The sequence below is a fragment of the Artibeus jamaicensis genome, unplaced genomic scaffold (assembly GCF_021234435.1).
Source record: "Artibeus jamaicensis isolate MK-2021 breed Jamaican fruit bat unplaced genomic scaffold, CSHL_Jam_final contig_240, whole genome shotgun sequence".
Classification (NCBI taxonomy): domain Eukaryota; kingdom Metazoa; phylum Chordata; class Mammalia; order Chiroptera; family Phyllostomidae; genus Artibeus; species Artibeus jamaicensis.
This window is the reverse complement of record NW_026521506.1, coordinates 3,594,474-3,622,069: the sequence shown is the minus strand read 5'-3', so window position 1 is coordinate 3,622,069 and position 27,596 is coordinate 3,594,474. Positions and strand designations below refer to the sequence as shown.

Sequence of the window (27,596 nt, the reverse complement as noted above, 5' to 3'; positions counted from 1 at the left end):
TTGCTTTCCCAGTGTCCTACAGATTTTGGGTTGTTGTGTCTTCAATTTCATTTGTTTCAAGGTTACTTTTGATTTCTTCCTTGATCTCTTTGTTGACCCATTCATTGTTTAAAAATGTGTTATTTACCTTCCATGTCTTTGTGTATTTTCAGTGTTCTTCTTGTGATTGATTTCTAGTTTAACACCATTGCGGTCTCAGAGGATGCTGGATATGATTTCAATCCTCTTAAAATTATTGAGACATGTTTTGTGTTAACATGTGGTCTATCCTAGAAAATCTTCCATGTGCACTTGAAAAGTATGTATACTCTGCTGCTCTATCTGAAGATATCAATTACATTAATTTGATCTAGTGTGTTGCTTAAGGGCACTGTCTCCTAGTTTATCTTCTAATAGATCTATCCATTGAAGTCAATGGGGTATTAAAATCCCCTTCTATGACTGTATTTCTGTCAGTCTCTCCCTTTATGTCCATCAAGATTTGCTTTACATATTTTGGTGCTCCAATGCTGGGTTTGTGAATAGTTACTAGGGTTATATCCTCTTGTTGGATTGTTCCCTTTATCACTATGTACTGTCCTTCTTTGTCTCTTACCATATACTTGGTTTTAAGGTCTATATCATTGGATATAAGTTTTACTTCCCAAGCTTTTTTTCTCCTTTCCATTTGCATAATATATTATTTTCCATTCATTTACTTTCATTCTTAGTATATGTTTAGTTCTGAGGTGGGTCTCTTGGAGACTCTCTCTCTCTCTACACACACACACACACACACACACACACACACACACACACATCTTGTTTTCTTGTCCATTTGGCTATCATATGTCTTTTTATTGGCACATTTAAATGATTTATAGTTAAAGTGATTATTGATAGATACATACTTATTTCCATTTTATTTTTAACTGTTTTTCCTCTGTTTTTTTTTCTTAAAGCAAGCCCTTTAATATTTATTGAAATATTGGTTTGGTGTTAACAAACTCCTTTAGCTTTTTCTTATCTGAGAAGCTCTTTACTTCTTCAAATTTAAATAGTTGGGCTACTTGTTGGGTAAAGTAGCCTTAGTTGTAGGTCATACTTTTTATCACCTTGAATAATTCATACCATTTCCTTCTGGCCTGAAATGTTTTGTTGAAAAATCATACGACAATCTAATGAGAGGTCCCTAGTAGGTAACTAACCACTTTTCTCTTGCAACTTTTAAGATTCTTTCCTTGTCTTTAAGCTTTGTCATTGTAATTATGATGTGTCTTGGTGTGGGCCTCTTTGGGGTCACCTTGTTTGTGACTCCCTGTAATTCCTGGACTTGTTTGTCTTTTTCCTTCACCAGGTTCTGAAAGATTTTGGTCATTATTTCTTCAGATATGTTCTTGATCCCTTGCTCATTCTCTTCTCCTTCTGGTATTACCATGATGTGGATATTGTTATGCTTCATGTTGTCCCAAGGTTTGTTAAACTTTCTTCATTTTTAGAATTCTTTTTCCTTTTTGTTGCTCTGCTTGGGTGTTTTCTTCTACCTTATCTTCAAATCGCTTTGAATCCTCAAATCCTATTGGATCCTCTGCTTTATCTAACCTACTGTTTATCCCTTCTAGTGTATTATTTATTCAGATATTACATTCTTTATTTCTGACCGGTCATTTTTTATGGTTTCTACATCTTTTTCCATGCTGTTCAGTATCCTTAAAATCATTACTCTCAACTCTATATCTGATAAATTGCTTGCATCCTTTTCATTTATTTCTTCTTCTGGATGATTCTCTTGTTCTTTCATTTGGAGTTTGTTTCATTGCTTACCCATTCTGACTGCCTTTTTGTGTCTGTTTCTATGTACTAGGCTCATATGCAAAGAACGTGATGCAGATATGACAGATGCTGCCTGTGACCGGTCCTGGAAACCTATTTGGAGCCATCAGTGATCTGTACCTTGTGGCTCCCTCTGTTGAGCCTGTGCAGAAAGAACAAAGATGCACCTCTGGCCTTAGGGATGGTCAGCTAAAGTGTCCGGGATTCCAGAGGTCACCCTTAGCCTGCAGGCTTTCTGTTAGGCTTGATCACTGAAATAGCCTCTAGTTGTACTACTCAGCATCCCAGGTTGAGCTGCACAGAAAATTGTGATAGGGATTTCTGTGGATAGACTTATTGCTTCACTCTAGGCGGATGCTGTATGGACGGTAGTTCTCTGCCTAAATAAAGATATGTTCTGCAGTATAGGGGGATGACTCAGCACAGGGATCCTCGTGACTCTTTATCTGTCTCTCCAGAGCCACATATCCCAGATTTTCCTCATGCAGCTCTAGTCCACTCTGCCCTCCCTCTGCTAGAACCCAGGATAAGTGGCTGTAATAAAAATTTTGTGCGTGGGACCTTTAATAGGCTCTCTGTATCTATAGCCATCTTTCCCTGGTGGACTGAAACCACTCTGGTTTTCACAGCTGGAAGTTATTTGGGGTCCTTTCCCAGTTTTTATGCTCTAGTCTGAGGAGCCCAGATTGGGATTTATTCCCTACACTTCTCAGGGGAAATGCCATGGCCACTGAAATATCTCTCCAGAACTTCAGCTGCTACCCATGGGAGCCCAGCCAGCTTTATTGCACCTTCTCTGCACTTCCTACCAGTCATGTTGTGGTGAAGTGCTTTCTTCCGTACGTCTTTGGTTATAAGGCTTCTCACCATGACTTGGAATACCTCTTTCCAGCCCCTTCTTGCCTGTAAGGTCTCTTTTGAGAAATCATCACTAAGCCCTTATTATATGAAATGTTAAATGGACTTATCTAAGAAAAAGAAGTTTAAAAAACATGAACAGTGAAAGGACAACAAACTCACAGTTATTAACAACCACACCTAAAACAAAAGCAAACTAAAAGGATAGCTAGATCAGGAGTGGAACATAGAAATGAAGATCTCAAGGAGAGTTAGCAACAGGGGAGTGGGAGGAGAAAGGGGGAGAAGGTACAGAAAATAAGTAGCATAGACAGTAGATAGAAAATAGATGGGGGGCAAGAATATTATGGGAAATACAGAATCCAAAGAATTTGAGACACATGGTCATAAACTAAAGGGGGGTTAATGGTGGGGATGGGGGGTAGGGTGGAGGGGAATGAAGGGGGGAATAGAACAACTGTAATGGCATAATAAAAAAAATTTAAAAAAGGCTTCTCACCAGCTGGTGTTCAGTTGGTTATTCAGGAGGGTTTTTCTATAATGTATTTCTTTTTTAAAATATTTATTTATTTATTTTTAGAGAGGGGAGGAGAAAGGGAGAAGTGAAGGAGAGAAACGTTGATGTGAGAGAGAAGCATTGATTGGTTGTTTTTGGCACACACCCCTGACTGGGGACCAAACCTGCAATCCAGGCATGTGCCCTGACTGGGAAATGAATCAGTGACCTTTTAATTTGCTGAAAAATACTTAACCAACTTAGCCATACTTGTCAAGTTGATTTTTCTATAATTTAGTTGTAATTCCAGCTTGGTCCTGGAAGGAGGTGAGTGCAGCTTCTACCTACTCTGCCATTGTCTTGTATCTCTCTACTTATTTTAATTTTATTTTTAAAGTATATTTTATTGAGAGAACGTCCGCCAAGATGGAGGCATAGGTGGAGACACTGTGCCTTCTCACACAACCAAGTTTAGAGACAACTAAATATTAGCAACAGAAAACACACCCAGAACACAGAAAATTGAACTTTTCGGAAGTCTGTTAACAACAAATTCTTCAGCCTGACCGGTAAGAGGGGTGAAACCAGCAGCTGGTGGAGCAGGGTTGCACAGGAAAACTCGGTCAGATGGGCTCGGGCTGGCGGAACCCAGGCGCAGGGTTGGACCTAGTGAGAGACCCAGCGACCTCAGGAAAACAGCAAGGGAGCAGGGCTGCGGGTTGACTGTGGTCGCGCATTTGTGCGTGGATAGACAAGTGGGAAAGTGGGCGATTGGACGGGGACCCAGCGGGTTCCCGCGGCAAGCGGCAGTGGAGGGCGCCGCCATTTCCCCGTTCTGACCCCATCTCCACATACAGAGTCATAACCCAGCGACTCTAAGTGGCTCGGCCTCTGTGAACCACTTAAGGCTCTGCTCCTCACCCAATGGTGCGAAACAGCAAAGGGGACCACCATTTCCCCGCTCTGACCATGCCCCCACATACAGCGTCACAACCCAGCAACCTGGGAGTCCAAGGCTCTGCTCCTCACACTTAACAGGCACGAACAGACCAAAAATGGCTCAAGCAGATCTCAAAGCCCCAAAGCCTATAAATCTAAGCCATGAAGAAATAGCAAAACTCTCAGACGCACAGTTTAAAACACTAGTGATCAGGATCCTCACAGAACTGGTTGATTATAGCCACAAATTAGACAAACATATGAAGGCAAAACTAATTGAAACAAATGGAATTGCACAGGAAACCAATAGCAATGAAAAGGAAACTGGGACTCAAATCAACGGAGTGGACCAGAAGAAAGCAAATAATGGTCAAACAGAAAAGAGTGAAGAAGCAAGAATTCAAAAAAATGAGGAGAGTCTTAGGAACCTCCAGGACATCTTTAAACATTCCAACATCTGAATTATAGGGGTACCAGAAGGGGGAAAGGAACAGCCACCAGTGGAAAACTTATTTGAACAAATAATAAAGGAGAATTTCCCCAATCTGGCAAAGGAAATAGACTTCCGGGAAATCCAGGAAGCTCAGAGAGTCCCAAAGAAGTTGGACCCAAGAAGAAACACACCAAGGCACATCATCATTATATTAGCCAAGATTAAAATGAAAGAGAGAATCCTAGAAGCATCAAGAGATAAGGGGACAGTCACCTACAAAGGAGTTTCCATCAGACCGTCAGCAGATTTCTCAAAAGAGACCTTACAGGCAAGAAGGGGCTGGAAAGAGGTATTCCAAGTCATGAAATCCAAAGACCTACAACCAAGATTGCTGTATCCAGCAAAGTTTTTATTTAGAATGGAAGGGCAGATAAAGGTCAAGTTCAAGGAGTTGATCATCATCAAGCCCTTATTATAAGAAATGTTAAAAAGAAGATAAAAAATATGAACAGTGAAAGGACAGCAAACTCACAGTTATTAACAACCACACCTCAAACAAAAGCAATCTAAGAGGACAGCTAGATCAGGATCAGAACCATAAAATGGAGAGTACATGGAGGGTTAGCAACAGGGGAGTGGGAGGAAGAGAAGGGGGTAGAAGGTACAGAAAATAAGTAGCATAGACAGTAGATAGAAAATAGATGGGGGGCAAGAATAGTATGGGAAATATAGAATCTAAAGAACTTGAGACACATGGTCGTAAACTAAAGGGGGGGTAATGTTGGGGACCGGGGGGTAGGGTGGAGGGGAATGAAGGGGGGAATAGAACAACTGTAATGGCATAATCAATAAAAAATAAATTAAAAAAGTATATTTTATTGATTATGCTATTACAATTGTACCATATTTTCTCCCCTTTATTCCCCTCCACCCTGAACCCCCATCCCACCAGCACTCCCCACCCCCAACCCATAGTTTATGTCCATGGGTTATATATATAAGTTCTTTGGCTTGTCCATTTTCTATACTATTCTTAACCTCCCCCTGTCTATTTTTGTACCTAACAATTATGTTTCTTATTCTCTGTACCTTTTTCCCCATTCTTTCCACTTCCCCTCCTCACTTCCCCTCCCGAATGATAACCCTGTCTGTGATTTCCATTTCTGTGATTCTGTTCCTGTTCCAGTTGTTTGCTTAGTTTGCCTTTGTTTTTTAGATTTCGTTGTTGATAGTTGTGAGTTTGTTGTCATTTTACTGGTCATAGTTTTTGATCTTCTTTTCCTTAGATAAATCTCTTTAACATTTCATATAACTAAGGGCTTTGCGATGATGAACTCCTTTAACTTGACCTTATAAGGGAAGCACTTTATCTATCCTCCCATTCTAAATTCTAGCTTTGCTGGAGAGAGTAATCTTGGATGTAGGTCCTTGACTTTCATGACTTTGAATACATGTTTGCAGCCCCTTCTTGGTTGTAAGGTGTTGTTTTGTTTTTGTTTTTGTTTTTTCGAAATCAGCTGACAGTCTTATGGGCACTCCTTTGTAGGTAACTGTCTTCTTTTTTCTTGCTGCTTTTAAGATTTTCTCCTTCATTTTAATCTTGGGTAATGTAATGATGATGTGCCTTGGTGTGTTCCTCCTTGGGTCCACCTCCTCTGGGACTCTCTGTGCTTCCTGGAGTCCTGGAAGTCTATTTCCTTTGCCAGATTGGGGAAATTCTCCTTCATTATTTGTTCAAATAAGTTTTCAATTCTTGCTCTTCCTCTTCTCCTTCTGGCACCCCTATGATTCAGATATTGGAGTGTTTAAAATTGTCCCAGATGTTCCTAAGCCTCTCCTCATTTTTTTTGAATTCTTGTTTCTTCATTCTGTTTGGGTTAAATGTTTATTTGTTCCTTCTGCTGCAAATCATTGATTTAAGTCCTGGTTTCCTTCCCTTTACTGTTGGTTCACTTTATATGTTTCTTTCACTTTGCATAGCCTTTATTTCTTCCTTCATTTTGTGACTGAACACAATAATTTCTGTTAGCATCCTGATTACTAGTATCTTGAACTCTGCATCTGATAAGTCGGCTATCTCCTCATTGCTTAGTTCTATTTTTTGAGTTTTGATCTATTCTTTCCTTTGGGCCATATTTTTTTGTCTCCATTCACCTGTCACATTGTATGGGGAGGAGTCTTAGGTATTTCCCAGGGTGGGGCAACCCGTTTTGCTGTGTTGTGGAGCTGTACATGGGGGAGGGGTCAGAGAGGGAACAATGCCACTTACTGAGCTCTCAGCTGGCTTGCAGTAACTGCCTCCACTGCCCACAAGCAAACTGGGCCCTTTTGGTGCTGATTCCCATGTGAGCAGGTTTGTGTACATTCTGGGACCCTGTGGGCCTCTCCAATGAACTCTCCTGTGAGGCTGGGAGTTTATTTTGCCACTGCAACCCACATAGGTTTTTACAGCCCGAGATTTTGAGGGTTTATATCCCCGCGCTGGAACCCTGGGTTGCATGGTCTGTCTCACTCCCCAGTCGTTCTTTCTGGTTTATCTGCATGGAAATGTGGGACTGCCAGCTCTGCCAGTTGCCGCCTTGCCATGAGTCCTCTCCTCCCCAGCTTCCCATCTCTGCCTCTCCTACCAGTCTGGATGAATGTTTCTTCTTTAACTCCTTAGTTGTTATACTCTCATACAGTTAAATTTTTGGTAGTTCTGGTTATTTTTTGTTTTATATTTGTTGCTTTTCTTCTTTTGGTTGTGTGGGAAGGTAAAGTATATCTACGTATACCCCCATCTTGGCCAGAAGTTGGACCTCTCTATTTTATTATAATTTAAAAATGAAATAATGTATACTAAAGTAATTGAATTGTACATTTAAATGAGTGAATTTTATGTGAATTTTGTCTCAATAAACTGTTTTTAAAAATTAATGAAAAGACAACATTAACTTGAAAGCCAAGTTTTAGATTAGTAAAATCAGGCTTCTAGAGAAAAAAGGAAGTTTTGAGTTTTAAAATTCTAAATTAAATAAGGGAAATATGGAGTTTATGACATACTCAGTAAATTGGAAAGTAGGTAAAAAGCCACACCAACCACCCTGGAGGCCAGATAAGAGCCAAGAAGGAGAGGAGAAAAGGAGAAGTCAGACAGGTCCCCTGCTCTCCAAATGGGGGAGGGATGATGGGACTCCTAGATGCTTGCTGATACCAGAGCAGAAGAAATGATGTCTCACTTCCCAGGGTGTAGCACAGGGATGATGAATCTAAGAGTAGCCCACATTTAGCTTAGTGCTGGTGTGATAGAATAGCGGTGAGTTTTTGAGGAGGCAGGAGCTGAAAGAAGTCTGAGTGTCCCCAGACTGATGGGAGGAGAGAAACTGATTCCTTCAATAGTCCTATAATGGTATAGTGGAGAGAGGGAGAGGGAGAGAGAAAGACAGAGAACATGAGAATAAATGTGTCAGAATAAGTACAGAATCAGGACTGCAGAGAATGCAGAGGTCTTGTGATCTGGATGAGGGGATGCTGCAGCAAATGTTGCTGAGGATTTTAATGGCTACATTTCATATTGCTAATGTGGAGGGGAAAGACTACTTGACATCTGAACAGTAGATGTCTGGAAGTGATCATGATGATCTGGGGTTAGATGTCTGCCCCTGATGTCATGATACCATGCAAACTCCCCAGAACTTGGAAAAATGTAATAAAAAATGACTAAGAAATCATAAAACTTGCCTGAATTTATCTGTTGTATCTTTTCTGCCATGTGGCAAAAATGGGGTGTCAGTTAAAAGAATATAAAGAAAGTTATGTTTTTGCAAAATGCAGTTAGTCACCTGTGAAAATATAGCTCTATCATAAAGCCATCTTGTAAGAAAATAGAAATAAGACACAGTAAAAGTATGAATCATTAGAAGTCTCTGGACTTTGAAAACTTTCTAAGGATTCACCTTAAGACTTCTTATTTTTTCACTTGGAAAAATTTTCTAATCAGTCCCAATATAACTTTTCAGCCCTTAGCACTACAGTTTAGAAATTATCCTTGAATCATTTAAAGAATGTAGGACTTACAGATTTCACTAGTGATCAATAAGAGGAATGTAGGTCAAAAAATTGAGAGTCATTCCTGGCTCTTTCCTTTTGCTCACAAATGTTATCTGAACTATCAGCAAATTCTGTGACTCTACTTCCAAAGTATATCCTAAATCTGACCACTTTACACAATCTTCATCATTATAACTCTAATTGTATTTAATAACAGGAGAAAGAAGGGGAAGGAGCAAGCAAAGGAACACAAAGAGAGGACTTACAGGCACGAACAATGAGGGGATTAACTGTGGGAGTGGGGGGCACAGGGTATGGGTGAGCAATGTGGGAAAAGGTAGGACAAGTGTAACTGAACAACGATAAAATTTTAAAAAACAAAGAAAAAAAGAATTCCATTATTCAGCCACATTGGTCTTCTTCCTATCCCTTAAATATGTCATGATACTTCCTACACCAGGACATTTGCACTTGTTATTCCTTTTGTTTGGAACACTTTCTTCCAATTTTCACATGGCTGTCTCTAGTCATTCAGGTCTCTAATAAAATGTTACCTCCTCAAAAGGCTTTCCCTCCCAAACTTCCAGTTAAAATGGTGCTCTCTAACTCTGTCACTCTCTATCATAATATTCTTTAGTACTTATTGGTACCTGAAATTATTTTATACATGTACTTGTTTACATGCTTATTGTTTGCCTCCTAACAGAATACAAACTCCTTGAAGGTAGGGATTGTTATGTTTTCCTTATTGTACCTTTGGTGCCTAACTTGGTGTGTTACACATGAATATTTACTTACTAATTAAAATGTAGAATATGAATCTGACCACAGATTCTGACCATCTAGTAGCCTTTAAAAGTTTTTGTATCAAGATTTTGTTTTTGTGAATTGCCTTTTCTTTCAAAAGTGGAGTGCAACCAAGCATTCCAGCTGATTGAATGTTCTTATTAGTTCAGTTTTAGTAGGTTGAAATTTTACTTGATCCTATGGTCAAGTTTTTAGACTTCTGTATGGTGATGAAGGACAATTGTAAATAATTAACTTGCTCAGGTTTGTCAGGTGAGCACAAGGAATGTCTAATTGAACAGATGGGTTCCATTCCTCTAACTGGAAGGCTATTAAGTGATTTGACTTTGTCAGATAAGAAAAGAAGTGGGATCCTGAAATGAGTTCCTCTAGGGAAGAGAGTTTCAGAATTTTCACAAAGATCTGGGAGTCCTGTTAATTACCTTGGTGCTATCTGAGGGAGTTGGCAGCCTCAAAGAAAATAAAGACTTAACCCCCTTAGGCTTTCTGAACTGTGAAATGCTCTCATAAGCAAGTAGGTTATCTGGGAGAATTAAAAGAGATGGGCTAATGAAATCCATATGGTTGGTTTGTTTGGGCAGATGGCCTGCATGCCACCTTGGAAGAACCTCAAGTTTCCAGGTGGCCTTCAAGGGCAGCTCTAAGTTGTGCATGTTGAAGCTTTTGAATCCACAGGCCACAAAAAATGGCTAAAGATGGATTGACTAGGACATGACATCACTAGTAATATTGTATAATAGGGGTAGAAATGGGATCAGAAGGATAAAATAGGATATAAGTGAGCTTCCTTTCTCCTCCAAAGCCAGAAAAGAAAACCCACCTCTCTAACTGAGCCAGCAGAGATAATTCATTTCATTTCACTTCATTTCATTTATTTTATTTTTAAGTAGTACCCCTCCCTCACATTTCCACAGAGCCTTGTCTGAACAGTCTTTTTTTTCCCTTAAATTTTTTCTTATTTTTGACTTCTCGCAAGATGGAGGCATAGTTGGAAATATTGTGCCTCCTCGCACAACCAAAATTAAGGACAACAAAGATTTAGAAACAAAAACACAACCAGAACAGACAGAAAATTGAACTGTACTAAAGTCTGACAACCATACAACCAGACCGGGAAGAGGGGCAAAATCGGTGGATGGAGGAGAGGGATCGTGGCATGAAAAGGTGGTGGCTTCCAGACCCAGGAGCAAAGGTGGGGCAGGGCTAGCAGACCCCAGGCACAAGGAGGAAATGAGCAGAGCATGCAAGGCAGTTGGCTGACTATGGTCACACATTCGTGCACAGATAAACTAGGCAAAAACAGGCAGTGAGAGACCACGCAAGCCAGGGCCCCAGCAAAGGGAAATAGAGCCTAAAAGCACTGATGGAAAAGGTGCTGGGAGAGACTCCCAGCTTCACAGGAGAGTTTGTTGGAAAGACCCACAGGGTTCTAGAATGTACACAAGCCCACCCACCTAGGAACCAGCACCAGAAGGGCCCAATTTGCTTGTGGGAAGCAGAAGAGGGTACTGAAATCCAAAAGAGAGTGAAACAAGCATCATTGTTCCCTCTTGGACCCCACCCCCACATACAGCATCACAACCCAGCAACTGGGTTGCCCCACTCTGGCAAACACCTAAAACTCAGTCACTCTTATGTAACAGGCGTGACCTGACCAAAAATGGCTCAAACAGAAGATCAAATCAAAACCCCAGAGCCAATACTTCTAAGTGACCAAGAGATAGCTAACCTATTAGATGCACAGTTCAAAGCACTGGTGATCAGGATGCTCACAGAACTACTTGAGTTTGGTCACAAATTAAATGAAAAAAAAATGAAGGCTACGCTAAGTGAAATGAAGCAAAATGCACAGGGAACCAATGGTGATGGGAAGGAAACTGGGACTCAAATCAATGGAGTGAACCAGAAGGAAGAAAGAAACAACCAAACAGAAAAGAATGAAGAAACATGAACTCAAGAAAATGAGGAGAAGCACAGGAACCTCCAGGACATCTTTAAACGTTCCAACATCTGAATTACAGTGGTACCAGAAGGGGAAGAGGAACAGCAACAAATGGAAAACGTATTTGAACAAATAATAAAGGAGAACTTCCCCAATCTGGCAAAGGAAATAGACTTCCAGGAAGTCCAGGAAGCTCAGAGAGTCCCAAAGAAGTTGAACCCAAGGAGGAACACACCAAGGCACATCATAATTATATTAGCCAAGATTAAAATGAAGGAAAGAATCCTAGAAGCAGCAAGAGATAAGGGGACAGTCACCTACAAAGGAGTTCCCATCAGACTGTCAAATGATTTCTCAAAAGAGACCTTGTAGGCAAGAAGGGGCTGGAAAGAAGTATTCCAAGTCATGAAATGCAAGGACCTACATCCAATATTGCTCTATCCAGCAAAGCTTTCATTTAGAATGGAAGGGCAGATCAAGTGCTTCTCAGATAAGGTCAAGTTCAAGGAGTTCATCCTCACCAAGCCCTTATATAAAATGTTAAAGGGACTTATCTAAGAAAAAGAAGATAAAAAATATGAACAGTGAAAGGACAGCAAACTCACAGTTATTAACAACCACACCTAAAACAAAAGCAAACTAAGTGGACACCTAAAACAGGAGTGGAGCCACAGAAATGGAGATCACATGGAAGATCTAGCAACAGGGGAGTGGGAGGAGGAGAGATGGGGAGAAGGTACAGAGAATAAGTAGCATAGACAGTGGGGAAAAATAGACAGAGGGAGGGCAAGATTGGTGTGGGAAATGTAGAAGCTAAAGAAGTTATGACACATGGACATGAACTAAAGGGGGGAATGTGGGTGGGAGGGGGTGTGCCGGGTGGAGGGGAATGAAAAGGGGAAAATGGGACAACTGTAATGGCATAATCAATAAAATATATTAAAAAATTTAAAGGTTTTATTTATTTATTTTTAGACTAAGGGGAAGGGTGGGAAAAAAGAGAGGTAGAGAAACATCAATGTGTGGTTGACTCTTATATGCCCCCTACTGGGGACCTGGCTTGCAACTTATGTATGTGACCTGATTGGGAATTGAACCAAGCAGCCCTTGGTTCACAGGCTGGCATTCAATCTACTGAGTCACACCAGCTGGGTTAAACCTAAAGGGTATTATGCTAACTGAAATAAGTCAGTTGAAGAAAGAAAAATATATGTGTCAGTTATATGTTGAATGTAAAGAACAAAATAAGTGAACGAACAAAATAGAAACAGACTCATTAATGCAGAGAACAAACTCATATTTGCCAGAGGGGAGCGGGGTTGAGGAGCTGGGTGAAAAAGGTGAAGGTATTGAGAAATGCAAATTGGTAGTTATAAAATAGTTATGGTAATAAAAAATACAGCATAGGGAATATAATCAATAATATTGTAGTAACTATGGATAGTGCTAGGTGAGTTCTTGAAATATTGGGGGATCACTTTGTAATGTATATGATTGTCTAACCACTATGATGTACCCTTGAAATAATTTTGAATGTCAACTGTAATTGAAAAATAAAATTAAAAAAAAGAAGTGCAAATTGGTAGTTATAAAATATTGTCTATGTTAAAAATTGAGATGTCTATGTTAAAAATTATGAAAGTATAGTTGGCATACAGTAGTATATAGTTTTGGGTGTACAACATAGCAATTCAACATTTTCATATCTTATCATGTGACCACAACTCTGAGTCTAGTAACTATCTGTCACTATGCCAATATTTAAGTCAATTTATACCCCAAATAACCTCCAAATATGGTGAAAAAACTGTCTAGGTATTTTCATGTGAATTGGTGAAAAACAGAAATTTAATTTTGTTTGTAGAGATGGATCCTCAGTGCTTAGTCTGGAGCATTGCATATAGAGTATACCCAAGGAAAGAGTTATGGAAAGAGTGACAAATAATGAATAAAAAATACCTCAGGCACTTTCATTAGCATGCCTTTGTTGTTACATTTTCTCTTTTCTCTTGGAAACAGACATTAGATGTGTTGTCAGTTGTGTGCATAGTTGTCAGGTCAACTTCACTCTTTTGAAATGTGTTTTTCCCACCCAGCTTAAGATTTGCCTAAAAGGAATACCTATGGAACAATAGATCACTGGGAGATGAGAGATGGGAAAGGCCAATCACTGTCTGAATATACCTTTCCCTCTTCCAGAGGCCTGTTTTGTCAGGCCACAGCATCCCTCACCTTGTACCTGCTTTTCTGCCTCCAGGCTTGACCTATAAGGTCCATGATAATGTAGTATATGACATAGAAACTAAGGAGTTTTTCTTGATAATATAGCATCAAAACATCAATGTCAACATTAAAGAAAACAATTTTTCCTTTTTGATATTGCCAAATAGTATGTCTCTGATATACCATTCCTTGATGTCAACTTGTCTCTCATCATTGCTAGTATGTGTTCCCTACCTAGTAGATAGTTTGGATGTGTTTTCAAACATTTGGTCACATCATATGTGTCGTCAAATCAATTAAATTTGTTTGTAGTTATCTAGGTATATTGTTTGTCAAGATCTAAAATTTATCATAGTGTTTGGTGAGAAATTTTGTAATAAATCTTTTACAGTTTGACGTGTTTACTACGGATAGGGGATAGGCTATGGGGTAGGGGAGGCCTGTTGTGTACTTAGTTCAGTTGTAATAAAGCTTAAAGATCATGTCAAAGTGTTAATATACTCAGCATAGGTGCACTTGTCAGGAGATTTTTCTACTTTTCCCATATTATTCAAAAGCCCTATAATAGTTAACCAATGAATGTTGAAATATGGACTCCAACTGAAAATGCTTGTGTGTGTATGTAAGAGAGATTGTAAATGTGTAAACAGAATCTGAATACTATTAGTATGTACTGCTTTCCAAATCACTTTGGGAGGGCTCTTCTTATTTCTGTATACATTTTAAAAATTAAAAATTAAAATAACCAATGACAACAGTAACAGTTAAAGTCTAGTGTTGAGACAAAAAAATTTTTCATGAGTAATTTGCCTGTGCTTCATGGGGCTGACAATGATGCAACTCAAAAGACAGGACAATCCCCTTAATGGTCTCCGGACAAGGGTAAATTATCTTGTCCTGCCTAGGGCACTATAGCTCCACTCTTCTCTTTTTATGTTTATTTTCTTAAAGGGGTTTAAATTAGTATTAAACATTTTATTTTTATTTTATGTATATATGTATGTATGTATTTATTTATTTTAAACATTTTATTTAAAAAAAACAACCTCTTTTTATCCTCTGAACTATCTTCAGTGAGGATAAGTATCTGGGAAAAAAATCAAGCATCGTAGTTGGCTTCTAATATTTCTAGGGACATGAAGGCAGAGAGAATTTTAGAATGTGTTTTATCCCGGTGCTACTATTTAACACGAATCTGCATCAGGTTAAAATTTCAAAACCTAGTGGAGAATGATCATTTCAGTGCAGGTTTGCAAATCATTGTGACATTTCTCTGGGCAATGACAATAAAGCTGTCAACTTGTTTTTTAGCCTGGAGTGTCTCCATTTCTGGTTGGGACATTTAGTTTTGGAGCTGCTGTCTAAGGAAACCAGTTTTCAAGTCTAAAGTGTTGTTGGTAATATTTCAGATGTCTCTTTCAGCTGCATGCATTTTGCTCACTCCCTGCCTGCCTTTCCCAAAGGAACATCCCTCTGTGCCAGTGACTTTATGTGATTTGTAAGATAACAGCTAAGGATAGCTTAGAAAATAAGAGAAAAAAGGGAACCATTTAAAAATACCATCATTTAAATGGCAGGCTTACCTAGGATGAGTAAAAATGTTTGCAGGGCAATTAGGAAGGAATTTTATTTTATTTATTTCTCTCTCTTAGTGCAATAACTAGAGGGCTGGCCCCAGGCTGTTTTATGGCATTGCTATTTGGTCCCTGTGGTTTTAGTATTGAGTAAGAATGGAAAGTAATGAGCTCATGTAATGTTCATAAATGTTGCATGTGATCTTGTGTTATCCTGTAAAGTTTAGAAAGAGTACCATCAGAGGTTCCAATTTTTTTCATGTATAGAGGAGTTACTGTTCTTTTCTTTTCTTTTTATTTATTTATTTTTCGAGAGAGGGGAAGGGAAGGAGAAAGAGTGGGAGAGAAATATCAATGTATGGTTGCCTCCCATGTGTCCCCTGATGGGAACTGGCCTGCAACCCAGGCATGTGCCCTGACTGGGAATTGAACTGTGATACTCTGATTCTCAGGCCCGTGCACAATCCACTGAGCTACTCCAGCCAGGGGAGGAGTTACTGTTCTTAAAATTGCCTTGAGATTATTGAGGGTTGAAGAGGAAGTGACATGCTACAGTGGTTAAGTCCCTGTGAGATGATGTGTTCTTGCTGGCTGTCTTCTTTAATCTACGGGGCTCAAGGAGGGTAGAGTGGAGGAGCCAAAGAGAATATATGGCTCCAAGACCAATAGTTTTGGCCCCCCAGTATTATATGAATACCAACCTTATCCTTTGTTAGATTTACATAACATTTTAGTACAAGCAGACTAAAGACTTGATTTTTCTATACTGCTCGTTTCCACTCTTAGATCATTGTGTGCTGCCCTAAAGTTCTTTCCTATGGAGTCCTAATGCTGTCACCAGTAACCAATTTGGAAAAAAGAAAAAGTGGCATGCATGGCAATTAGAAAATGATTTACACTTACCTATGCCTAGAAATATCCAGCTCCTTCTCTAATCAGATTTTTCAAAACAGTCCAATTTCCATACAAACTACTCATTGGCTGTAAAGGTCACTAGGAATTGGTGACTATTAGAAATTGAAAACCAATTGGAATGTGGCAATGGCTTTGCTCAGAATTGAATATTGATTCAGATGGTCTCCAGTAATATGATACTCTTTAATGAAACCATTATTGAATGGATTAGTATATGCTTTCCTGGTTTTTGAGAAAGAAAAAAAATGTGTGGGGGATGAGGTCTAGGCATGGAGACAATGACTATTTGGTCACATTTTCAAGACTTTGTGCTAATAAATCTTCCCAGAGAGACTCCTTTGCCTGCAATGTGGATGAATGGCTTTTGAAAGCTTAATGGGAATTGATGCCAATTATTGATTACCATTTAAAGCACACCTTTCTAATTTCTAATCTTTGTTGAAGGAAAATGCTTTCTAGTGGAACAAGTATTTCTTATCCGAGGGTCTAAGTCAGGTGTCTTGATAGCCTAAGTGGTCAATTACTTCATATAGCAACTTGATGCGTATTGGGATGGTAAACATAAGCTCTGTTGAAGTTTATACCAAACCAGATTTCCATAGAGATTGTATACTTGCTACTCAGCAGACAGAAATTCCTAGCTTCCTGCCCTGAAATGTGTGAGTGATTTCATGGGGACAGGGGATTATTTCCAGAGAAGATTATGGTACTGCTAAAGCAGTGAGGGTCAAGGCTAGGTTAGTTTCAGAGTGTCTTCATATCGTTTTGATGTTTCCAATACTGGGCCTCTCTCCCTGGATGGGGTTTATGACCTGCTCAGTCAACAGTAGTGAGATAGGAATATCCAGAGCCAATGAGAATTCCCAAAGGGTTTCAGAACTAACCCTTTCTCTTTCAAGGAATGAAAACAGTTTTGGTCAATTGCTGTAATTCAAAAAAAATACACTCCTCTTGGTTTCCCATGAAACCATTGGGTCACTCTCATAATAATACATGTAGAAATATATTTCTTGCTGCCTTCTTAAAACAAGCTGGTTTAAAACCAACATCTCTCTACTCTGGATCTTTGAGGAAAAGTTAGTAATTATACCTGCCATCCAATAACTTGATTATTGGTTGGAGAGGGTGACTAAATATTTCCTCTTTACCTATTACACAAGTGGCTTCGGGATCATTGCTATAATTGGTTATAGTGGTTATAGTAGCAGGCAGTGGTAATGTGTAGAATAGGTTCATTTTCTATTCAACCACTATATATTCATGGTTGGGGCAACTGAAATAAAACATTTGAGTTCTTAAACACTCCACTGGTAGCCTTTCTTATAGTTCAGTTGCTGCAGAACAAAGATCTTGATTGTTTATGTAAAGGTGGTTAGTCCATCATAATATTCTTCTATAATTTTCTACCTCTATCTCCTTTCATCTTTCTTCTTGACAGTATTCATGTAGCTTTATTAACTTTTGTTAGGAGTTAGCCCACAGGGGGGGATGGAGGGGGGAATAAGTCTACTCATGAAATTAAAACAATTATCAGCTTCCTTGAAAATTGAATTATCAGCATGTACATGAATACTTGAAATAACTGTAATACATTTCAAGAGAAAGCCAATGTCTAAAATAAAATATGTAATTTTATAGTCCATCAGTCTTCAGAGTCTTAGAGTCAATTACCTAACTTCTGTGAACTGCCAATACATAAAATCACTGCTTTTGTAAAAGGTGGAAAGGAGAATAGATATTACTTAGTTCAATCCCCTCATTATTCAAGGAAGTAGACCAAAGCTGACAGAAGTTAAATGACATACTCAGGGACAAACAATCATTTTCTGATGGGGTTGGAATTCAAACTTGTGAGTTCAAGCTTAGAGCTCTTGGCATGCCACTTATTATGTCATGTATGAGTCTTAGGTCTGAAGGACAATAAAGTAAGTCACCAACCAGAGTGCTATATTTAAGATGCTCTGCCTAGATAACATTCTCAGTCTTTCCCATCCCTCCCTTAAAAGCACTCTGAATTTGTGTTTGTAAGAAGATGGTAAAATAAAAACCAGCAGGCCCAATTAAATGTAAAGGACTTACTCTGAAAAATTCTTTTGTTGATCCAGAGTCCAGGGTCCCATATGCAATTTCAGTCTGCTTAGCTAAGTCTTCAGCACTCTCTATGGGAGAAACCATCCTCTCTACAGTCAGGAAAGCAGCGAGATTGGCGGTATAGGAAGAAATTATAATCAGGGTGAAGAACCACCAAACCCCTCCAACAATGCGCCCAGAGAGTGACCTACAAAATAAAACAAAGACAAATCCAGACTCAGAGTGGCTGGATTTCAGTTTAAGTAGTCCTCATCTTTATTTCTGGAAAGAGCAGTGTTTTCAGTGTAGCTGGTGAAGGAGGAAAGCACATGATGTCAGGGAATTAACACATCAAACAAAAGTAACATATTAACAACCCATATTATGATGGCATATGGTAATGATACATGTGTAATGCTCTTTAGGTATATACAGGTTTCGAAGCAGGATTTTTTTAAATTGCAGAAAACTATATATTTTTTACCAGCTCCAGATTATATATAGTAATTGTACTTATTGGATTCTCTTTCTGTGAGCTTTGACGGGCCACCCACACCTTTGGAAGACTGTTGCATTTCCTTTAAGGCACAGGTGGCAAACACAAGACCCATGGGCCTTCCACCTTTTATCCAGCCTGGCACCTTGTTTCTACCTGGTGGCAGTGCTGAGCTCTTGTTTAACTGTTAAGGAGTAGTTACATTTATACAGTCCTAAAATTACATTCAGCCTTGAAGGCAACCGTGAAGCTGATGTGGCCCATGGTAAAAATGAGTTTGACACCCCTGCTTTAAAGCATGTGCTTCTCAGCTTTGCCTGTATAGCAGATTCACCTGGGATCTTTTTTTAAAAATCTCATGCTCAGGCCCACTCAAGACCAGTTAACTAAAAACCTGGGACATGTAGATTGTTTGAAGCTCACCAAGTGATTACAATGTGCAGCCAAGGTTGAGAATCACTGATGTAAGGTATTGCCATGGGAACAAAACTCACAAATGTTTACATAATTGAAGAGAAATGGCTAGGTGCTGGTAAACAGTCTTCACTTTGAGTTTAATAAATTTAATAAAAACATTGCTATTTTGTGGAGCTGTTCACCCATGAGGCAAGAAGCCATAAGATCATAGTTATTATTATCTTTATATAAATGGCTAGTGGGGCTCAGAACCTTAGATCAAGGGATCAAAACTCTTTCCTTTTACTAACTGAACCTTAGCATACAGGACAGGCCTCAAGTGAAGTAGGAAACTACCTGTATAACAGGATTCGAGAGGCAGTAAAAATTTTGTCTCCCCCACCCACCTCGCTAACCAACCAAACAAAACCACCCTCACAGATCTACCATAGAAATTCTTGCTATTGGGCCCTGGCTGGTGTCGCTTAGTGGATTAAGTGCTTGTCTGCAAATCAAAGGGTTGCTGGTTCGATTTCCAGTTAGGACACATGCCTGGATTGTGGGCCAGGTCCTCAGTAGGGGGGCGTGTGAGGGGCAAGCACACATTGATGTTTCCCTCTCTTTCTCCTTCCTTTCCCCTCTCTAAAAATAAATAAATAAAAATCTTAAAAAAAAGAAATTCTTACTATTGGTGCCACCCTCTGCATTTTCTTCAGGAATATAGTAAATAATATTGTAATAACTATGCATGGATAGTGTCAAGGGAGCACTAGACTTACTGGAGGATCACTTTGTAAGTTATATAAATGTATAACTGCTATGCTGTACATATGAAACTATATAATATTGAATGTCAACTGTAATTGAAAAATAAAAAAGTAACACTTGATTTCAACAGCACCCATTACCACATTATCTTGGATTAGTCTATCCAGTTAGTAGTGAATGAGACAAAAGATGGGTAAGTTTAAATAAGGGAAAATTTTGTTCTTAAATGTAGCTATGCATTGGCATTACCTGAGGTGTTCATTAAAATATAGATTTAGAATATATGAGTGCTCAAGAATGTGCAGTTTTAAAATTTTTTTCTGTTACAGTTGAAATACTACATTATATTAGTTTCAGGTGTACGTGATAGTGATCAAACATATACCTTGTGAAGCTATCACCAGGATAATTAAGTACCCACCTGGCATCACATACAATATAGTCAATAATATTATAATATTACTGACTATATTCCTTATAGTGTACTTCACATTCCTTTGACTATTTTTGTAACTGGCAGTCTGTGCTTCTTAATCCCCTTCACCTTTCTCACCCAATCCCTCACCCCTTAAGCATAATTGGTGATTGCTGTGGTCTGCAGACCCAACTGAGAAATACTGTTTTTCTACATCAGTGATCCTCAACTCTGCTCACCCATCAATATTATCTGGGGAACTGGAGACAAAGCAAAACAACAAAAAGCTATGCCTAGGCTCCACCCCAGACTAATTAAATCAGAATCTCTGGGGGTTTTATCTAAGCAGCAGCATTGTTATAAAGCTGTGGTGCAGTCAGGATTTTGAGTCATGAATGCTACTCAGGGAGAGGGTATGTGGGAAGTTAGGGGCAGTGTGAGGGCATTGAATACTCAGTAATGGGCAATATCTTGTACTGAGGAAACTCCATTTCCTTCATAATGTTGCTGAAGGCTGGCTTTGTCTGCAGAAATGAAATTCTGGTTGCTAGGTTTTATAAAACATTTCTACATTATCCCTAGGATAGTTCTGCTCTGTGGCAGAGCTTCATCCTGGTTAGGCTATGCTCTCTCATGGCCAGAAAAACTCACAGAAAAAGAACCCACTGTCATGAAGTCAAGAATATGCTTAGTAGGAGCCTGGCACATTGCTAGGCTCTGTGGGAAGAGGGCAGTTCTGGGCGGAAAGCTAGCAAATTAAGTTCTTTGTTTGTATTTGCATTTTCCACTTTGAAGCAAATTTAAATCTCTTTGTCCCAAGATAACTTTTTATTAGCCTCTGGAAAATTCAGTTGTTTCAGATTTTACACTCTGATCAAATAATTTTGGGAAATGTTTTGATAGTGTTCTTTATTGACTCTAACAGAAGTACTTGTTTTTTTCAAGTGTGTAAGTCCTATTGGTCCCTAGATGCCTGAAACGATCCTTAATTATTTCTGAACATAATCACGTTTAGGTTTTGGGATGTGAAAATTTTCTTTGCAACAGACTTTTCTGTTCTCTGTTAGGATTTCACCTTAGAACATCTTGCTTTTAATCAAAACAAACAAGCAAGAAAATATAACTAGAGACATTGAAATTAAGAACAATCTGACAGTAACCAGAAGGGAGGTGGGAGGGGATAATGGGGGGAAGGGTTTTCAGGAACAACTATAAAGGACCCATGGAAAAAACCAGGGGCAGGGGAAACAAGGGAAGGAGGTGGGGATGGCTGGGGTAGGGTGGGAGTGGTGGTGGGGGCAGTAAATGCAGATAACTGTAATTGAACAACAATAAAATAATTTTTAAAAGACAGGTGAAAAAACATGTGGATGAGTCTGAGTTTGTCACTATGTAAATATCCACATAGAAATGGTGTACTAGAATTTAGCACTTCCAAATGCTAAAAGTTTACAGAATATTTCAATTATTAATTAGGATCTTTCAGAGTCTTTTTTTCATTGTTGCCATATACATTTAATATATTCTCGACTGATCTGATTTTGGAAATAATTTAATGTATAAAAGACTAATGCTCCAAAGTAGCATCTGTAGTAATAGGGCAATAAAAATGGTAACAATAATTGCTAACACTTACTTAGCACGTCCTATGTGACAGATTCTGCTGTAATTGCATCACATGTATCAACTCTTTTAGTCCTCTATCTTTACAGTTAGGTACTATTTTACAGATAAGAAAGTGGAGGTATTTTACAGATAAAGAAATTGAGGCACAGAGAGGAGAAGTAAAAAATAAATAATCTATACTTATAAAATAGGACAGAAATGCCCATATTTTTGTAGGACATAATGCTCATATTTTGTATAAGGAAGTCCAGAATGGTGTGTTAATTATAGAAGGTGCAATTTTTCTATAAGTGAGAATTGTATTTCTTGTGAGAAGTACAATTGCAGAAAAGCTAACATGTATGGATAATTATTGCTTGTTATCTGTTGTTCATTTGGAATGGAACTGTGAACTTCATTCTAACTTGGAATGATGGGGTTTTACTGAGACCAAGAGGAACCTGATTTTGGAGTATTTCCAGAATCATGGTTTGGTATGGAAAGGAATGTTTCTGCTGCTGAAGATACTAATAGTTTTTTTATGCATGTCTACTTGAAATGTGGGGAATACAGTAATATATGGGAATTAGACTTGTGCTATTCTGTAGAGATTAATGGACTATGGCTGTGTCTGTATGATCTAAAATCAAACCTGCACATCATAATCTGGCTGTTTTGGCCACCTTAATAACTGACTTAAACAATCATGTGCTTGATCTGTGTGATTTAGCTGAGATTGGCTATTGACATGATTGAAAATAAACCCAAATTCAAAATGGTCATCTTTGTGGCCTCTTGTCTACATGACTATTCACTTTGGCAATTACATGGTTACTATTATGCTATACCTATGAATATGAACAACTTTGGTAAATATCCACATAGAAATGGTGTACTAGTATTCATAAGCCTCAGCATAAAAGGAAAAAGGAGCTTTTTTAGAATCAGTGTTAAATGTACAGACTTGATTCAAAATTTCCTCCTTAAGACAATAGTAGCTTTGACAAGACTATTGGTGAAATTTCTACCACTTTCTTCCCATGTATGGAATGGGCACCCAAATCCTTTCATTGAGAAAAGGTACAGTGGAACTAATAGGGAAGAATCTCTATAAGAAATATCACATTTTCTTTTTCTTATTAGTGAAACTAGAATCATTTAAACCCACTTTTCACATAGAGGCTATATAAAAGGTGACCTATGGGTCAGCCCCATGATATTTTTAAAAGGATCTATTAAAACACAAAACTTTATAGTTGAGTTAAGAAGATTTGTAATTTTCTAGTATCTTTCCCTCCATTAATGCAGCTTAAAAATGTTTAATGTTCATTTCAAATACTTTAAAATTTTTATTGAATTTATTGGGGTGACATTGGTTAATAAAATTATGTAAATTTCATGTGTACAATTATATAATACATCATCTGTATATTGTATTGTGTGCTCACTACCCCAAGTCAAGTCTCTTATCCTCTTACCCTCTTCTATCTGCCCCCACTCCCCTTTCCCTCTGGTATTCACCATACTGTTGTCTGTCTATGAGTGTTGTTTCTTTGCTTAACCCCTTCACCTTTTCCACCCAGCCCTACAACCAACTACTTTCCCCTCTGACAGTTGTCAGTCTGTTCTTTATGAGTCTGATTCTATTTTGCTTGCTAGTTGAGTTTGTTCATTAGATTACACATTTATGTGAAATCATATGGTACTTGTCTTTTTATGAATGGCTTATTTCACTTCGCATAATACTTTCCAGGTCCATCCATGCAAAAAGTAGGGGTTTCTTCTTTTTTTACAGGTGAGTAGTATTTCATTGTGTAAATGTCCTATAGTCATTTTATCCACTCATGTACTGATGGGCACTTGGGCTGCTTCCAAATCTTGGCTGTTGTAAATGATGCTGCAATGAACATAGAGGTTTGTATATTCTTTTGAATTAGTACTTCAGGTTTTTTTGAATAAATTCCCAGAAGTGAAAACACTGGGTCATAAGGCAGTTCCAGTTTTAATTTTTTGAGGTGTCTCAATACTGCTTTCCACAGTGGCTGCGCCAGTCTGCATTTCCACTCACAGTACACTAGGGTTCCCTTTTCTCCACATCCTTGCCAGCACTTGTTGTTTGTCTATTAATTGATATAGACATTCTGACAGGTATGAAATGATAACTTATTGTGGTTTTAATTTAAATCTCTCTGATGATTAGTGATGTTGATCATCTTTTCAATATATTTATTAGTCATTTGTATGTCCTCTTAGGAGAAGTATCTATTAAAGTCATTTGCCCATTTTTTAATTAGACTGCGTGGTTTTTGTTGCTGTTGATTTTTATAAGTTGTTTATAAATTTTAGATAGTAACCCTTTATCAGATGTATCATTGGCGAATATGTTCTTCCATTCAGTGGGTTGTTTTTTTACATGTTGTTGATGGCTTCCTTTGCAGTTTAGTTTGATGTAGTCCCATTTGTTTATATTTTCTTTTGTTCCTTTGCCCAGGGAGGTATATCAGTAAAAATACTGCTATGAGAAATGTGTTAGATCTTACTGGCTATATTTTTTGTATGATTTTTATGGTTTTAAGTCTAACATTTAAGTCCTTAATAATTTTGAGTTTATTCTTGAACATGGCATAAGAACATGGTCTAGTTTTATTTTTTTCTGTACGTGTCTGTCCAATTTTCCCAACACCCTTTATTGAATAGACTGTCTATACCCCATTGTATGTTTTTGCTTCCTTTGTCAAATATTAATTGACTGTAAAGGTGTGAGTTTATTTCTGGGCTCTCTATCCTGTTCCATTGACCTATATATCAGTTTTTATGTTAGTACTGGGCTGTTTTGATTATTTTGGCCTTATAGTATAGTTTGATATCAGGTAGTGTAGTTCCTCCAACTTTGCTCTTTCTCAAGATTGCTGTGACTATTTAGGCTTTTTTTGTGGTTTCATATCAATTTTTTGAATATTTATTCTAGTTCTCTGAAATACATCATTAGTATCTTGATCGAAATTGCTTTGAATCTATAGAATGCTTTGGTTGTTATGGCCATTTTAATGATGTAAGTTTTTTATCCTGCAAAAAGGTTTATTTTTTCCATTTTGGCCACGGCATTGGAGAAGGCTCCGTGGTGGTTATAGCGATGCTTAATGGTTTCAGAGAGGCTCAGGCAGAAGCCAAATACCAGGGGAATGCAGAGGGACCCCTCAAAGGCCTCAGCTCAAAAGTCTCCTAGTTGTGCTTGGGAATAAGCCTTTCAAAGAGATATTTGCCAATCCCAACTTGGGGGGGCTGGCCAGGCTGCAGAAGTTAGTCAGGTGGTCACCCATCTTCTTCATGAGTTTCACCTCCTCATCCAGGGAGTGCTTCTGCAGGAAGTCACAGAGATTAGAGTCTGCGTGGTTAGAACCCAGGGCATGCAGGTCCAAAAAAGCCTGGTTCAGGTCCTTCTCCAAGGCCAAAGCAGCTTCTATGGCATCTTGAGTTTGCCTACTCATCTTGGGAAGGCTTCGACAAGTCCTGGAGGAGAACATGGCCACTGTGCTGGTTTTGTAGTTTTAAGAGCAGCTCAGTGCCCTTGCACTTTTTTTCAACCAGCTCTTGGAAGTGGCCTACACCCTCCAGAGCCACATTGTCATGACTGATATAAAAGCCAAAGGAGAGCTAGGTATAGGAGGCCCACAGATGCATGTTGGCTAGATGGTTGATGGCAGCCTCCACCTTAGTGGAATTATTCTGATGAATTTGGAAGCTCAAGTTTTCTTGGCAATGAGGAGTTATGATCAAAAAACAATGTTGGCTGGTCCCAGAGGCTGAGTATGACAGGTGGTTTTGCTTTTTTTCTGCTCTGATCTTTATTTCCTATCTTCTCCTCACTTTGGGCTTGGTGGTTTTTTCCTTGGTTCCTTTAAATGTAAAGTTAGATTGTTGATTTATCTGAGATTTTTTTTTTTTGTTCTCGAGGTAGGCCTAAAGTGCTATAAATTCCTCTTTCAGGACTGCTTTTTCTGTGTCCCATTGATTTGGGGTTGTTGTGTGTTCATTTTTATTTCTTTCAAGATATCTTTTGATTTTTTCCTTGATCTCATTGTTAATCCATTTATTGTTTAGTAACAGGTTATTTAGCCTCCATGTCCTAGTGTATTTTTTTCAGTATTTTTCTGTGATTGATTTCTAGTTTCATACCATTGTGGTTGGAGAAGATGCCTGATATGATTTCAGTCTTCTTAAGTTTATTGAGACTTGTTTTGTGTTAACATGTAGTCTATCCTAGAAAACAATCCATGTGCACTTGAAAAGCATGTATAGTCTTGGGGTGAAATGCTCTGAGGATATTAAATAAATCTATGTGATCTAGTGTGTTATTTAAGGCCACTGTATCCTTGTTGATTTTTCTGTCTGGAAGATCTATCCATTGAAGTCAATGAGGTGTTAAAATCCCCTATGACCGTACTACTGTCAATCTCTCCCTTTATGTCCATTAAGATTTGCTTAACATAGTTAGGTGCTCCTATATTGGGTGCATAAATGTTTATTAGGGTTATATCCTCTTGTTGGATCGTTCCTTTACCATTGTGTAGTATCCTTCTTTGTCTTACTATAAAGTCTATTTTTCAAGACTATTTTGCCAGATATAAGTATGGATACCCCAGCTTTTCATTTCAAATACTTCTGAAGCACAACACAGATTTTGAGGTTAGCATAATAAAATGAGAGTAAAATGCTTAACAGTTAGCATTTTAAAAATGCATTTTCCTTTAGATTGTGAATTCTTTTTAAAGTATATTTTATTAATTATGCTATTACAGTTGTCCCATTTTTTTCTCTCCCTTCTCCCCTTCTGCCCTGCAACTCTCCAGCATTCCAACCCCCTTAGTTCATGTCCATGGGTTGTACATATAAATTCTTTGGCTTCTCTATTTCCTATACTATTCTTAATCTCCCTCTGTCAGTTTTATGCCTACCAATTATGCTTCTTCATCCTTGTGCCTTTTCCTCCATTCTCCCTCCTTCCCACTGATAACCCTCCATGTGATCTCCATTTCTGTGATTCTGTTCCTGTTCTAGTTGTTTGCTTAGTTTGTTTGTTTTAGGCCCAGTTGTTGATAGTTGTGTTTGTTATCATTTTACTGTTCATACTTTTGATCTTCTTTTTCTTAGATAAGTTTCTTTAACATTTCATATAATAAGGGCTTGGTGATGATGAACTCCTTGAACTTGACCTTATATGGGAAGCACTTTACCTGCCCTTCCATTCTAAATGATAGCTTTGCTGGATAGAGTCATCTTGGATGTAGGTCTTGACTTTCATGACTTTGAATACTTTTTTTTTAGCCCCTTCTTGTCTGTAAGGTTTCTTTTTGAGAAATCAGCTGATAGTCTTATGGGAACGCCTTTGTAGGTAACTGTCTTCTTTTCTTTTGCTGCTTTTAAGATTCACTCTTTATCTTTAGTCTTGGCTAATGTAATTATGATATGCCTTGGTGTGTTCCTTCTTGGGTCCAACTTCTTTGGGACTCTCTAAACTTCCTGGACTTCCTGGAAGTCTATTTCCTTTGCCATATTGGGAAAGTTCTTGTCCATTATTTTTTCAAATAAGTTTTCTATTTCTTTCTCTTCCTCTTCTCTTTCTGGCATCCCTATGATTTGGATATTGGAATGTTTAAAGTTGTCCCAGAGGTTCTTAAACCTTTCCTCATTTTTTTGAATTCTTGTTTCTTCATTCTGTTCTGGTTGAGTGTTTATTTCTTTCTTCTCCTGCAAATTATTGATTTGAGTTCTGGTTTCCTTTCCTTCACTGTTGTTTTCCCTGTATAATTGTCTTTAT

At 38.3% G+C, this 27,596-nt stretch overlaps 1 protein-coding gene across 5 annotated transcripts in view; it reads right to left on the bottom strand.

The window, feature by feature from the left end:
- Window positions 1–27,596, bottom strand: part of GRIA3 (glutamate ionotropic receptor AMPA type subunit 3) — a 482,288-nt gene that overhangs the window by 69,184 nt on the left and 385,508 nt on the right. For all 5 annotated transcript variants that reach the window (XM_037154138.2, XM_037154136.2, XM_053662342.1 and 2 more), the window contains exon 12: window positions 18,108–18,306. In XM_037154138.2, coding sequence (XP_037010033.1) covers window positions 18,108–18,306 — 199 coding nt within the window. The remainder of the gene's footprint in view (window positions 1–18,107; window positions 18,307–27,596) is intronic.